The sequence below is a fragment of the Coturnix japonica genome, chromosome 9 (assembly GCF_001577835.2).
Source record: "Coturnix japonica isolate 7356 chromosome 9, Coturnix japonica 2.1, whole genome shotgun sequence".
Taxonomy (NCBI): Eukaryota; Metazoa; Chordata; class Aves; order Galliformes; family Phasianidae; genus Coturnix; species Coturnix japonica.
Window position 1 is genome coordinate 10,944,702 of NC_029524.1, and position 13,295 is coordinate 10,957,996.

The window sequence follows — 13,295 nt, forward strand, 5'->3', positions numbered from 1 at the left end:
CTTAGTAGCTAGAAAGTAGCTAATGAGAAACAAGCAAAGAATAAGTTTTCCTTTGACTGTCCATATGAAAAAATAGTTTTGCTTTGGTTTTTTTCCTCATAGCTTTCAAGTCATTTTCTCTTTGTTTTGGTGAATGAATTAGGGACTGATAGCTGCCCCTTGTGTAGACACTCATGGAGGTAAATCATGTATGAGTGAGGACCAGAGATTTGGAATAAAAAAAAAATTAAGGAATAGGAGATTAAGCAATTCTCTGGGTTATTTGAAGAGTCATATCCATGTATTAAGGTTACCTCTAAGTAGTTTTGAAACCAGGAGTTTGCAGGTCATAAAGTCAGCTGCCTTATCTGGAAATAAGTGGATTTATTTCATGGTGCACAATAAGCAATAAACATATGTTGACAGCAACAAACTTTGACAAGGCTCTATGTTGGATTGAACTTGTTTGATGTCAGCTTCTTGTTTGGCCTCTGTGTCTGAGGGCATTATGTGCTTCTCCACAGAAGCTGCATGCTCCAAGCTGACTCGGAAAAGCTGCGGCAGGCATGGATTAAGGCTGTTCAGACCAGTATTGCTACAGCATACAGAGAGAAAGGGGACGAATCTGAGGTGAGTTTAAAAACCTACCAAACAGCAACTATTTTTAGATCTTAAGGAGTGAAAATAGCAGGAACTTCTGGAAAGAAGGGAACTAAAAATAAAATAAAACCCATTGTTTGTGTAGTGGAAAATGCAACGAAATTTTGAAGACTGATCATCTCATTTGTCTTCCTTTCCATCTTACTGCATTTCTTTGGCCTGTGTGTTTTGAAGTTTTTCTGTTGCATCATCATAATTTGTTGGATTGTCGGATACTCTCACATTGCAGTCTGTGTTACTTCTAAAAAGCTGAAGATATTTTCCAGTTCAGTGGCTTTCCTTACCTTTAAATGCAGAGGCTTTTTTTCTCGAATTCTAGCGTGCTGTCAGTATTTCATTATTCACAGGATCTTCTTTAACACTGTGCATTTTTTGTTTCTTTTTCAGAAACAGGAAAAGAAATCTTCCCCTTCTACTGGGAGCCTGGAATCTGGCAGCGAGACAAAAGAGAAGTTGTTAAAGGGAGAAAGCGCTCTACAGCGAGTTCAGTGTATTCCTGGTAATGCTGCCTGCTGTGACTGTGGTTTGGCAGATCCTCGCTGGGCCAGCATCAACCTTGGAATCACGCTGTGCATCGAGTGCTCTGGGATACACAGGTTGGTGGGCTCTTCAGAACTATAATTCATTTAAATTGGAAATGCGATGTTTGCTTCTTAAAATGCACATTAAGGCAAGGTTGGAAACTCCTTTTAGAAATCAGAGTGAAAGTAACATGCTTTATTTGCATAAACCAATGCAAAGTTATCTGAAATAAGACAGAGCATGTTGTTACAAGCTGCTGTTTCTTTTTGCTATTTAGGAGCTTAGGAGTCCACTTCTCAAAAGTAAGATCCCTGACCCTGGATTCATGGGAACCTGAACTTCTGAAGGTAGGATGTTCTTTTTGAAACAAGAGCTTCTATCTGCTGCTCAGGTTATTGGTCTAAAGCCGAGGCATCTGAATGTTCATGCAGGAAAAAATTGCATTTGTACTCAGTGCATCTCTTCTGCTTTTGAGTAGAAAGTTTGTAATGATGTATTTGTTAACTCATGCTGCTTTTATACAGCTTGCTGGATTAGTAGCCATTCTTGATGCATACTTTCCATGTATGTGTTGATAATGAGGTGGTAGAAAGAAAGTCAGAAGAAAAATACTTGCAGTGCTCCATGTCCTGTTCACATACGTAAGATCTTAATGTTCTACATGGTAGTAGAAGCAAGTAATCTTTCCACTCTTGTCTTGGACAAGATGGATCAGAATTGAGTAAATTGTGTCTTGCCAGATGGGATAAGAACTAACAGCAAAGCCTGATGGAAAGCAATGCTTTTGAGGCCCACAGCTGTCATAATGATTGCAGGAAAAAAAGATTATTGATATTCATTTTCTTAATCCTGTTTCGGAAGGGGATTGTACTTAACAAAAATACAGTTAATGTAATCTTACACTGTTTGGTCCCTTTATTTGCTGATATTTCTTTATTATGAAATAAACCCATGCATATTTTTCTAAGGGAACTCATAAAACTTAGTGAAAATACCGAGCTTTAAAAATAGTCTAAGGTAAAACTACTAAATAAGTAGATAAAGCCATTTGCAATTGTATTTGAATTTATTTATTTTTCTTCGTAGCTTATGTGTGAATTAGGAAATGATGTTATAAATAGAATATATGAAGCAAAGTTGGAAAAAGTGGGAGTAAAGAAGCCTCAGCCTGGAAGCCAAAGGTAGTAATGTGTTCTATTTTCATTTGTTCATCCTTTCATTATAGTGATAAATTATATTAAAATAAGCAATTTATGTCATCATTTAATACCAATGCTACTAACCTTCCCCTTCTTAGGTTATGATTTTTTTTCATTTCCTCTGAGTCTTACTTTGGATGACTTCAACTCCAGTGGTCTAATAACTGTGCTGATTTCCTTTGTCTTGTTACTTCCTCCAGCCTGATAAAGGTGCCGCCACTTGACTGTGTTTAACACTTCAATTTGCTCTTCTTTTCTCCTTATAAGCAGTGCATTTCTCCTGCTTCTTATCGGTATTCCTTTTGTTAGTTCCCTTTGGCTTCTATAATGCACTTCTTTTTCTGACCTCACTTCCTCCTCCTGATGCTCTGCCACATCAGTATGGGCAGATTGGGGTTGTTTCTTGTTTGCTTTGCACCATCTCAGCCAGCTCTTGTGTAAGGTGCCCTGGAAGGAACTTATGGCTTTGACTTTTGTGTACAGTGACTTTGTTCTTTCTTTGATTTTTGTTCCCTACTCCCCTGGAATGCTTTTTTCTCTTTCTTACTGTTGTCTACCATTTCTGTTTGTTAATGTTTTTGAAGGTAATTCCTAACATTTTGTTTCACCATAAAGAATAAGTCTTTTAAAGCTTTTTTCTAGCTTTCCAATTCTGTGCTGCTTGCTGTCAGAGTTTCATGCAGTAGAAAACTGTGATTTATAAGGTACTGACAATTTGGTGATGTTATAATAACATTAATACTGTAGGAGATGTGCCAGGTATTTTTTCTAGTGATAACTGCTTTTCAGCTACTTCAGCAGCAGCACTTTTCTAAGCTCTTTCATCATTTTGTCCCAATTGGCGTGTTGCATGAAGATAATACTGGGCTCAAGGAAAAAAGTACATAGCATGCATTCTGCAGCTGGTGGTTGTACCTACCTGGGGCTTTCATTTTTGCTTTCGCATACAGTCTTGATGGTCCTTTAAGAAATGTTGTTACTGAAGCACCTAAATGTGTGTGATATTAGTTGGTTATTGGCCATATAGAAAATATGCAGAAGCGCTTTATATCAAGAGTTAGCGTGCAGTAACTAATGTTTTTCTCCCACATGCTGCTTTCTACAGTGTCTGCCTGAAAGAGAACGTACTTATACAAATATAGCATTTTCTTTTAACTTTCTCAACTTTTCATAAGCTGCATTCTTCTGAGGCTTATACAAAATTTCACCAGTAATCCAGAGAGAGTTGGATAATGTGCTCTTCACCGTTCTGAAACTGTCATTGAGTGTCCTACATGCAGAGCCAAAGTGCAGTTGGATTACTGGCATTAATATGAAGTGGGTGTTCTTGTAGAAAAAAAATAATAAAATCTGAGCTTACTAACTGCAGGCATTTTGTGTATGACAGACAAGAGAAGGAGGCGTACATCAAAGCAAAGTATGTGGAAAGAAAATTTGTAGAAAAGCAGCCTGCAACAGCATTGTCTCCGCTTGAATCCAGAACAAAAGTTATACCTCAAAGTCAGGAAGAGAAAAGGCACAGTGCTCCTGAAAAATCCCTCTTGGCAGTAGAACAAGGTGCGGCATCTCCAAGAGGTATCTACAAGTTTCTCTCCTTAGCTACGTTACACGTGTTCTTCTTAAAGTATTTGTAAAGCTTTTTGTATTTACTGACTTCCTGCCCCATGCAGAGTAGTCCTATCTCCATCAGTGGGTCATAGCTTAGTTCAGAGGTAGAGGGGGGAAAAAAAGGCATATTGAGAAATGTGCATTATTTTAGGTGGGAAGTTTGTGGACTGGGGATGCTTTACCATTCAGAAACATATTAACCACTTTCTTTCCTCCGTATTTTCATCCTTAATTTTTCCAATAATGTTCTTTCCTGCCCTGTTCCTTCCTTACTGCCTGCTTTGTGCTTTGCTAACTTGCATGTCCCAGCGGTTGCTGTAAGTAGCGACGAGGCGAGGCGGGAGTCTCTGTTCTGTCCTGATGAACTAGATTCACTCTTCTCCTACTTTGATACCTCTTCAAAGCTACGTAGTAGTAAGTACTACAGCTGTGGCATGTTCAGTATTTGCACTAGTGATCCATTGTGTGTTGTGGCCATCTCCCTGCCTTTAATCCACTGTCTCCGGGCTACGGCATTGCTCAGTGTTTTCATGAAATAATTTAAGCTTTTTTACTTATCCTGATTTTCTACCCTTATGATAATCTTTGATACTACTGTTACGAATTCTATAGTTGTTCTATAGTTGAAGTGTGTGACTTCAGACTTACTTGAATGGTTGTGTCATAAAAATAATGAATAATTCAGGACAAAGTATAAGAGCTTGCTTTATTATCATGGTGTCTGTGAAGAGTGGGTAGCTTATAATCTGCATAGTAATGCTTATTTCTCCCCAAAACAGTAAGAAGCAGTGACAGTGGGATCCAGCAGAGTGTTGATGACAGCAGAGAACACCTTGCCTCTACTATATCAGCTAACAGCTTGTATGAACCAGGTGTGTTTGACTTTGTCTTTCAAGACAAAGACTTAATCTTTGTTTTGCTAGCACATCCTGTCAAAGGGTTTAGTACTTAATGGTAAAGTTCACGTGTCTTATCCCAGTATGATGGAACATTTTAATAAGGGCAATAATTGCCTGTGTTGCCTTTCTCTCCTCCATACTGGGTAGCAATAAATGTCACATAATCCTCCTAAATAAGTTCAGAGAGTTTTTTAGCCCGTCATATTGAGCCAGAACTTCTTTCTAGCAGAATGGAACACTGCTTCATTTTGATACAGAAAAATCTGCAGAGAGATGCACAGTTGTTTCATAAAGTTACGATGTTGGAGATGGAATTCCTGTTAAGTCACATATTATAAACTTTGTGTGTTACTTCAACATTCTTGCTTAATTTTTGTTTTCTACTTACATGGGAGTGGTCATACCTTTAAACATTAAACCACATATCTAAAGCTTTTATAAACTGATAAAAGGATCTATTATCAGTATCCTGGGCTGACTGACATATTGAGTATAGCTTGTTAAAATATGCAAAGCATTTAATTACAAAGCAAGCTTTTGCTTCTACATCATAGCACCCCTCTGAGGTACATTTTAAGTACAGTAGTTCACAACTGTGGTTCGTAGGCAAGCAGTATGTGCCTTAGATCCTCTGACTGCATTGTAGAAGCAGTTATGAAATGTATATGAGTGCTGGAATAAGTTAAAGGCACATATGAAGATTTCTGGTAGAATGGGGCACCAGTGCAGACCTTTCTGTGAAATCTGAGCTACTTTATGCCAAAGGTGTTTTGGTTACAACTCCAGGAGGTACCTTACAAAAACAGGGATTACAGATAAGGTTTTTCTTTTAAAAATTTCTTTCAGAAGCAGAAAGGCAAGAATCTTCTGTGTTCTATGACTCCAGACAGCTTAATCCAGGATTGCATCTTTATCAAGCTGCCTTTGAGAAGAATCTTCCAGATATGGCAGAAGCATTGGCCCATGGAGCTGAAGTAAATTGGGTCAATATGGAAGAAAACAAAGCAACCCCACTCATTCAGGCAGTGCGAGGGGTATGTGATATACAGCATCCTGACTGATGTGGGAGGAGGGGAGGGGGAATAATAGGGATGTTTCTGTGTCACTGCTTCTTTTGAACTACTTGCTCTGCTCATGAATGATAACATGATACTGAAATTGTCTTTATAAAGTTCTTTCAAAGTTATTTCTGAACTATTTTTCCCTGGCATTGTGGTCAGTTTTTTGTTGGTATTTTTGTTTGTTTGTTTGGTGGTTATACAGCCTTGTAGTGTTCAACACAGAAGCAATCCCTTTAGTTTCCTTTACCCTAAGACTCAGTGGTAAGAAGGCAGGATGGTTTTCACTCTGATTCTAGAGATCTGGTGCTCAGTTGTTTCTTCTGCGCTTCTTCCATAGGGTTCATTGGTAACTTGTGAATTCCTGCTGCAGAATGGTGCCAATGTGAACATCAGGGACATGAAAGGAAGAGGACCCCTACACCATGCCACAGTTCTAGGACACACAGGGTACCTCACTGTTCCAGAATTTGACAATAGTCACTGGTTGCTGCCTTTATTAATGCAAAGTTTCTTCACTTCCCCCATATGTTCAGACATTTTAATTTATTTCAGATTTTTTCCCTTAAACTTTCCTGATGAAAGTTCTTTAAAACATTACTTCCCCGCTCATCTCCTAGCACTGTAAACACTGTGGTCCATGTTGGGAAAGTGTATGTTTGATAATACTTTTGATATAATTTGGGTTTCTGGTAAAGACTTGTGAAAATTTTCCTATGAAAATGAGAAGCAAGTAAGAGAAATAGTGGTGGGTGAGGACCAGAGCTGTTTCTGGTTCATCTCACACAGGTATTTCATTTTGAAATGAAATGTACTACATCACGTGTTGAATTTTGCAATCAGGGCTTCAAACTGAAACCTTGTGCCAGCTTAATTCAAATGAGGACGTAATCTGTTTTGTGGCACCCTTTCTCTTTGCATACATGAATTCTGAATAGAGTGCCAAGTTGACAGACTGAGAGAGTTTAAGGTCTAATCTTAGCCATCATGCCCTGCTTGTGTAGGTGATTTACATATACTTATGCATATACACAGGTAAATAGATGAAAAATAGCCAAGAAAAATGAAGACAGCTTCTACTTGGTAAAACATGCATCTGTGCCTAGGGATTCTGTACTGTATTAATTTATCCTGCTCAGCATTTCTCTTCTATCACAGTAAAAGGGGTGAAGTTTTATGTCTCTGTGACCTCATATGGCACAGGAAGGAAAAGATTTACCTTCTGTAAAATATATCGCATCCTGCTTGGGTTTTTCTATTAGCTTTTTCCTCCATTATTGTGATGGAAATTATTCTTAAATTATATCTCCAAACAGGCAAGTGTGTTTATTCCTAAAACGAGGGGCAAACCAGCACGCTACTGATGAAGATGGGAAAGACCCACTGAGTATAGCTGTAGAGGCCGCCAATGCAGATATTGTAACGTTGTAAGTTCTGTGTTTCATTTCTAACTAGGTGTTTTTGAGTGCACTGAACATAGGTGACCTCGCTGTGAGGTCTTTGAATGGCAGTCTTTTCACTGCTTTAAAAGTGACATTGTTCTTTTTCTGTTTCCCAAATCGCAGGTTGCGTTTAGCGAGGATGAATGAAGAAATGCGTGAATCAGAAGGGCTCTATGGACAGCCAGGTCAATACTCTACTAATAACCATACCGAGATGCAGTATAAGAAATGTATTCAGGAATTTATCAGTTTACAGCTCGATTCTTAGGGTCTGAGGAAAACTTAAGATAGCTTCGTCCAATGTTTTTTTTAAACAGTATATACACGTTAAAGCTTCATTCTGGTGCAGCTTTGTCAGGTTATTTAGGAGACCTTAAAGGAGAGTGTTTAAAGCACGTAGTGATGGTAGTTTGGTAGTACAGCTGTTACCAATCTTTTTTGCTGCTGGTTGTTTGGTTTTCTCCTACTGACATTTCTCTGAAACTGACGTAACGTTAGGATTTCTCTGACACAGATGGGCAGCCTTGTAAGGCAGGTTGCTCAGAGATACCTGAGAAGTTCATCTTAGTGCAAGATACCATTCTCCTCTCTTTAGAATGGATCTCTTCTTTTTTTCTTCATTTTTTTAAATACAAAATATTCTAAGCCAGTGTAAAAATGTGCATCAAATATTTCAAAGTATCTCTGGATGATTCTGAAAGTATTATTTCTTCCTTTTAAATTGTATTTTATTAGTTAATATCTTAAACGGGACATTCACTCTTGATTATGTATTTTTGTATGCATAGTATCTGACCATTCAATTTCTTGAAAAGCATCTGTATCAGGCACTTGAGTCAACTCATACTGGAAAATAACAGCACTTAATGAGTATGTGCAACTTATCCTCAGGCATTCTGTCCCAATTTATAATATGTTCTGATATGACATTTATGCAAGCCATTTCCTCTGTTACGATATGCTTCCATAGGAACCTAATTTAATTTCATGCAAATACCAATAATGAATGTACAGTTAATTGTCAGGTTATTCAAGGCAATCATAAAAATATGCTATCCCAGGCAGTAGTGAAAGAAAAAACTTCTTAAGGCTGAGTGCCAGGTACTCTTGGCTCACTTCCCATCAAGCCTTTATATTTGTCACTGATTCATAAGGACTGTGTGCTTATGTCTCTTACCAGTCTGGGGCTGGAATATACTCAACGGGCCATATTGAGTGTCCAGTATCCCAGACAGATGGTATCAAATGAATGGAACTTACATATTTCATGAAGCTTCTCCTGAAGAATGGTTGTGTTTCAAATTTATCTTCAAACAAAATTCTTAGGAAATTCAGAGTAAAACAATGAAAGTATTGAAGCTCACTCAGACATTTACGTGCTCTCTCTGGAGGAGCAACAAATTAATTAGAAGTAACTCATAACAATTATGAACATGATATGAAAGAATCCTCCACCCAAAATTCAGCAGGTTATATATGTCAATGAAAAGAAAATCTTTTGTCTGTTTGCTCACGTTGCATTTGAGTAGAGAAAACAAAAAGCTTGGTACATCTTTATCAAAGATACCTGAGCCTTCTTAACAGTACAATACAAAGACTGCAGCTGGTGCAATCTGGTCCAGATATTTTTGTGTAGACAATCTCTGATAACTGTAAAGGGGCAAGATTAATCATGGAAAGTGGAGCTGGCACAAGGCATAAAACTTGCCCTGAATCAGAGGGAGGGTGGCACTATAATAGCTGTTATATCTCTGACCATGAGCTGTACAGGACAGTGTCCCCGCCAGAAGATCTGACTGTCTCTTTGTATACAGCAGTTCTTTACTTGCTGAAGTTTCCTAGAAAGCTGAACAAGTATTTGAGTGTTTTAAATGTTAATGTCTGCTAGCCTGCTAGGATTGTGAAACTGTACAAATGTAAGCACAAAGCCCCTCTCTGCTGTTAGAATAGAGTAGTTCAGTTGGAAGGGACCTTCCAGATTCATTCTAGTTCAGTCATTCTGATGGATGTTCCCCTCACTCGGCCATAGGCAAAGCAGGTCTTTTTCACTGCACAGACATACTTAAGTATCTGCGCTATGCTTATTTTAGAACTCCTCTTTTCCAAAATTGTGTTTCTAAAAGATGAGGATTTTTGAGACAATTGCACATTTGCTGGGAGATATGTGAAGGTAAACATCGATGGAAGAGTTTGTCGTCAAAACGAAGCAGACTGTATATTCCTCTGCTTCAGTAATGCAGTTGATAAGCAATTAGTAACATAGCCGATAGCGTCAGCATTTCTGATTTTAATATACCTGGCTGGTTTTAAGCTACTTATGGAATGTCTGTGTTGCTTTGCAAGGTATAGTTGGTCTTCCAGAATAATATTCTTAAAGTGGGAACTGGCTGAAAGCAGCTTGTTCCACAAAATGCTCATTTCTGGTGGTAGAAGCCATACGCACCATTGTACTGATTCTCGTATAATACTTGAGTGCTCATCTTCTGGTGCTGCAGTATGTCTGCTAACTATTTGATATTAGAACTGCTACTCTTTCTTCCTATCTTTTCCTGAATGTATCATGTGTGCCTTTTAATTTATTCTGGTGTTAAATGGTAAAGCAGTGTTTTGGTATTTTTGTACATAAAATCTGCACTTTAGTGAAAACATTGCTTGGAATATCCAGAAATAAACTGTAAAGTAAGGTTTTAAAACAATAAGGTTTACAGCATTAAATATTTTAATGCCGCATACAAACTAAAGGGGCACTTTATTTTACTCTATTTTTGTATGTAATATTTTTGTTATGTAATATAGTAAAAAACCAGAGCCACAACATATCTTACTAAAACAGCTTTTTTTTTTCTTTCGAGATTATTTAAGAGAACTAAATATAGCAACTTGAATTACGGTACTAGTTCACAAATGGAACCCGTGTCTGTATTAAAAGCCTCATTTCTTGCATCCTACTAGTTTGATTCTGGTTTGTGCTCCTCAAACATATTCTTGGGATGGATCTTGCAGCTTCTTTCATTCTGTGCTTATACTCCACTGCAGGCAGTAACCAGAAACTTGTCATAAAGTGTGTTGTGTGCCTGTTTCATCTCTAGAACGTACTTGAATCTAAAGCTGAAAACCAAGGGATTTCACTAGAATGAAAGCTTCCTAGCAGAGTAGTGTGGAATTGATTTGTCCTTTAAAATCTGTGCTGAGTTATCACTACACTTCTGTGTAACCCCACATACCGTGTGAAGTATTTGCAGAAGGTCAGTTATCACTTCTGAATGTGTTTTTGAATGAATGCAGCCTCATCTCCAGTATTTGAAATGTGGAATGGTTCTGATATTGGAAACATGCATTAAGAAGGTGGAAAAGCAGAGCAGTGTAACTTCTCACACATAAGAAATCCTTTTAAAGATTGTCCTTTGGAAAGGAGTGGTGGGATCGTGATTCTTGTGCAGTCCTGCAGTTGGGGGGGGGAAAAGAGGGGAGGGGGAAAGGAGGGGCTGAGAATCACATTGAACCTATGTGACAGTAGATATTGTTAGGTTGATTTCCTTGTCGTATTATTAATCAAGTTGTCAGCAGGGAGCTGTAATGCTGGGATCTTGGCCCATGCAGTCATCTGCTTTGGGAAGACAGGAAAATCTGGATGGCTGAATATTTCCTGACTGGACCGAATGCTTTACGCATTTAGTTCCCTTTGAAGTCAATGGGGTGTGGTTAATGTTTTAAAATGAAACGAGAACTCAAGGCTCAAAATGTTGCAGTAGATGGAAAACAAACAAACAAATTCTTCTACCACTTAAAAACGATAGAAGAATGACCTGGCAATGCCTCAAGGAGTAATTTCTCTTGAATGTCATTTTCCACTTTGGAAAGAGAAGGGGAGACAGAGCAGGTGCAAACTGCTGCCCTCCCTTACTCTGGAATAGAGCTGTGCTTGTTTGTCAGGTTGTTCTTAAACACACGAAGGGTCAAGATAAGAAACATGGAAAAATGAGGTATTGTTACTCTTAGAGATAAACCTAGAGGATATAATGGATGTCCAACGATGCAGTAAAAATCTATACTTGCTTAAATAGTAGTTGAAAAGCTTTTATGACCAACAACTAATTACTTAGGGTTGCTTTTTATTGCTTGCTGACTGTTTCTTTGGTGGGGAGCTCTGTCTGGTTGTTAGACTTCTGGCCTCTGTTTCCCAACAAAGCTTCATTTACGCCGTAACTAATTTCCTGAGGGCAGTCTTGGTTAGCAAGTCCTTTCAAAAATGACTTTTGTTCTTCAATAGCTAATAAACATCTTTTGTTTTACGTTGCTTTAAAATGCTTGCACTTTTCCTTTCTAACTCTGGACTTTCCTCTGTGTGGCTGCCTTTGAGGTACTATTTCAGGTATAGTTTGGCTTTGTTTAATTTGCTTCTACAGAACGTGCATGCAATTAAACAGTCTCAGAGTTCACATCAGCATCATTCCATCTCCAAGCAGTCCTTACACCATTAATACGTGTTCTTACAGTGATTGGTAGCATGGTAGGGCATTTGTGTTGTGATGGGCGATGTTTCAAACATTTGTGATAATGAACTGTTTCCTTTCTTCTCTTCTTTTAGGAGATGAAATTTATCAGGACATTTTTCGTGACTTTTCTCAAATGGCATCAAATAATCCAGAGAAGTTAAACCGTTTCCAGCAGTCAGATTCCCAGAAGCCTTAAGCGTCAAGAAGGAAAAGAACCTGCTCCTCATAGTGCAAGTCGTCTTTATGTTAACAGAATGAGTTGTATGCGTTTTGTTAGTTTGGATAAAATGACCACTCTTAAATGTAGCTGTAGATTGTGGTAGCGGGGGAATTGCATACAGGTTTTTATGTTGTACAGTACATATACCTCAGCAGCTGAAAAATAAGTTTATTAAAACTAAAAAAAAAAAGGAATGCCTGCTAGCTCAGTATAGAAGTAGTACCTGTTAGCAAGTACCACGTTCATCTGTGACTCATATGTGAAGTTAGCAGAGCACAGCTGTGTGTGTTGCAGATGGTGGCTGAGGGATCGGATCAGTTTCACTCATCGGTATCCTCTGCTGTCACCTGTCTCACTATTGCCATAAAGATGCACCTCTGACAACAAGGTCTAGTTTGCATTTTCTTGGAATATTTGGAAGGGAAATCAGGTAATGACTTGCTGAATTGTCCTTCTGCCTGTGGGCCTGTAACTTACAGGATTCTCTTGTTCCTATGCTGACACTGGTTAGAGGCAGGCTGTTAATAACAAGGTGTGGGAGCTTTTCTCTTTTTCAAGCTCGTTGGCAGTGGAAGCTTTAACACCAGGCTGGCCTTTATGCTGGTGACTGCAGGTCAGTCACAATAGGTGTATATCCCGAAGGACCAAATTTCTAAGAGTAGTTTATTTTCTTTTTTATTTCCCTTTCTAAAATTAAGACTTGCTATGAAGGAAGTAACTTTTAAATGAGCACTTGGAACCTTTCATGAGGAAAAATAAATGTAATCCTGCTGGACGTTCTGTGGGTTTTGTCACTATTTTGACATCTGGACATGAAAATGGAGACATTAAAGTTAAAAAATGGAAAGCTGAGGTTGTTTGTGCAGATTAGTCACACAAAGGCTGTTTGTCACCTTTTATCTTTGCTGTTCTCACTGCTAGCCCTAAGCTGCGTATGTAAAACTTCATATAGTAATACAGCCATCCTACATTTAGGTCAGTCAAGCATGGTGTAATGTACATATACTTCCAGATTTTATATATGTGTCTAAGCTAACATTTGCAGAAGGAAATATAGGAATTTTGCTGCATGTTCTTGGAAGGTAACAAATGAGCACAGTCTGCAGCTGTATTGAGGGCACCAACACAAACTGCTTTTTTCAGTGAGCTCTGCTCTGCTGATGTGCATGCATAAATGGTGTCTGCAGGTACATGCTTGTGTTGTGTCAGGTT

The 13,295-nt window shown here is 38.4% G+C and overlaps 1 protein-coding gene across 8 annotated transcripts in view; it reads left to right on the forward strand.

Moving 5' to 3' along the window:
* Positions 1-12,930, forward strand: part of ACAP2 (ArfGAP with coiled-coil, ankyrin repeat and PH domains 2) — a 51,154-nt gene extending 38,224 nt beyond the window's left edge. For 4 of the 8 annotated variants that reach the window (XM_015871659.2, XM_015871663.2, XM_015871661.2 and 1 more), the window contains 12 exons: positions 504-609; positions 1,027-1,235; positions 1,439-1,508; positions 2,248-2,342; positions 3,748-3,935; positions 4,278-4,382; positions 4,748-4,840; positions 5,714-5,901; positions 6,266-6,375; positions 7,242-7,352; positions 7,491-7,552; positions 11,956-12,930. In XM_015871659.2, coding sequence (XP_015727145.1) covers positions 504-609; positions 1,027-1,235; positions 1,439-1,508; positions 2,248-2,342; positions 3,748-3,935; positions 4,278-4,382; positions 4,748-4,840; positions 5,714-5,901; positions 6,266-6,375; positions 7,242-7,352; positions 7,491-7,552; positions 11,956-12,059 — 1,441 coding nt within the window. In that variant the 3' untranslated portion in view covers positions 12,060-12,930. The remainder of the gene's footprint in view (positions 1-503; positions 610-1,026; positions 1,236-1,438; positions 1,509-2,247; positions 2,343-3,747; positions 3,936-4,277; positions 4,383-4,747; positions 4,841-5,713; positions 5,902-6,265; positions 6,376-7,241; positions 7,353-7,490; positions 7,553-11,955) is intronic. The other 4 variants (XM_015871662.2, XM_015871667.2, XM_015871665.2 and 1 more) reach the window with 4 other exon arrangements.
* Positions 12,931-13,295: the final 365 nt, after the last annotated feature.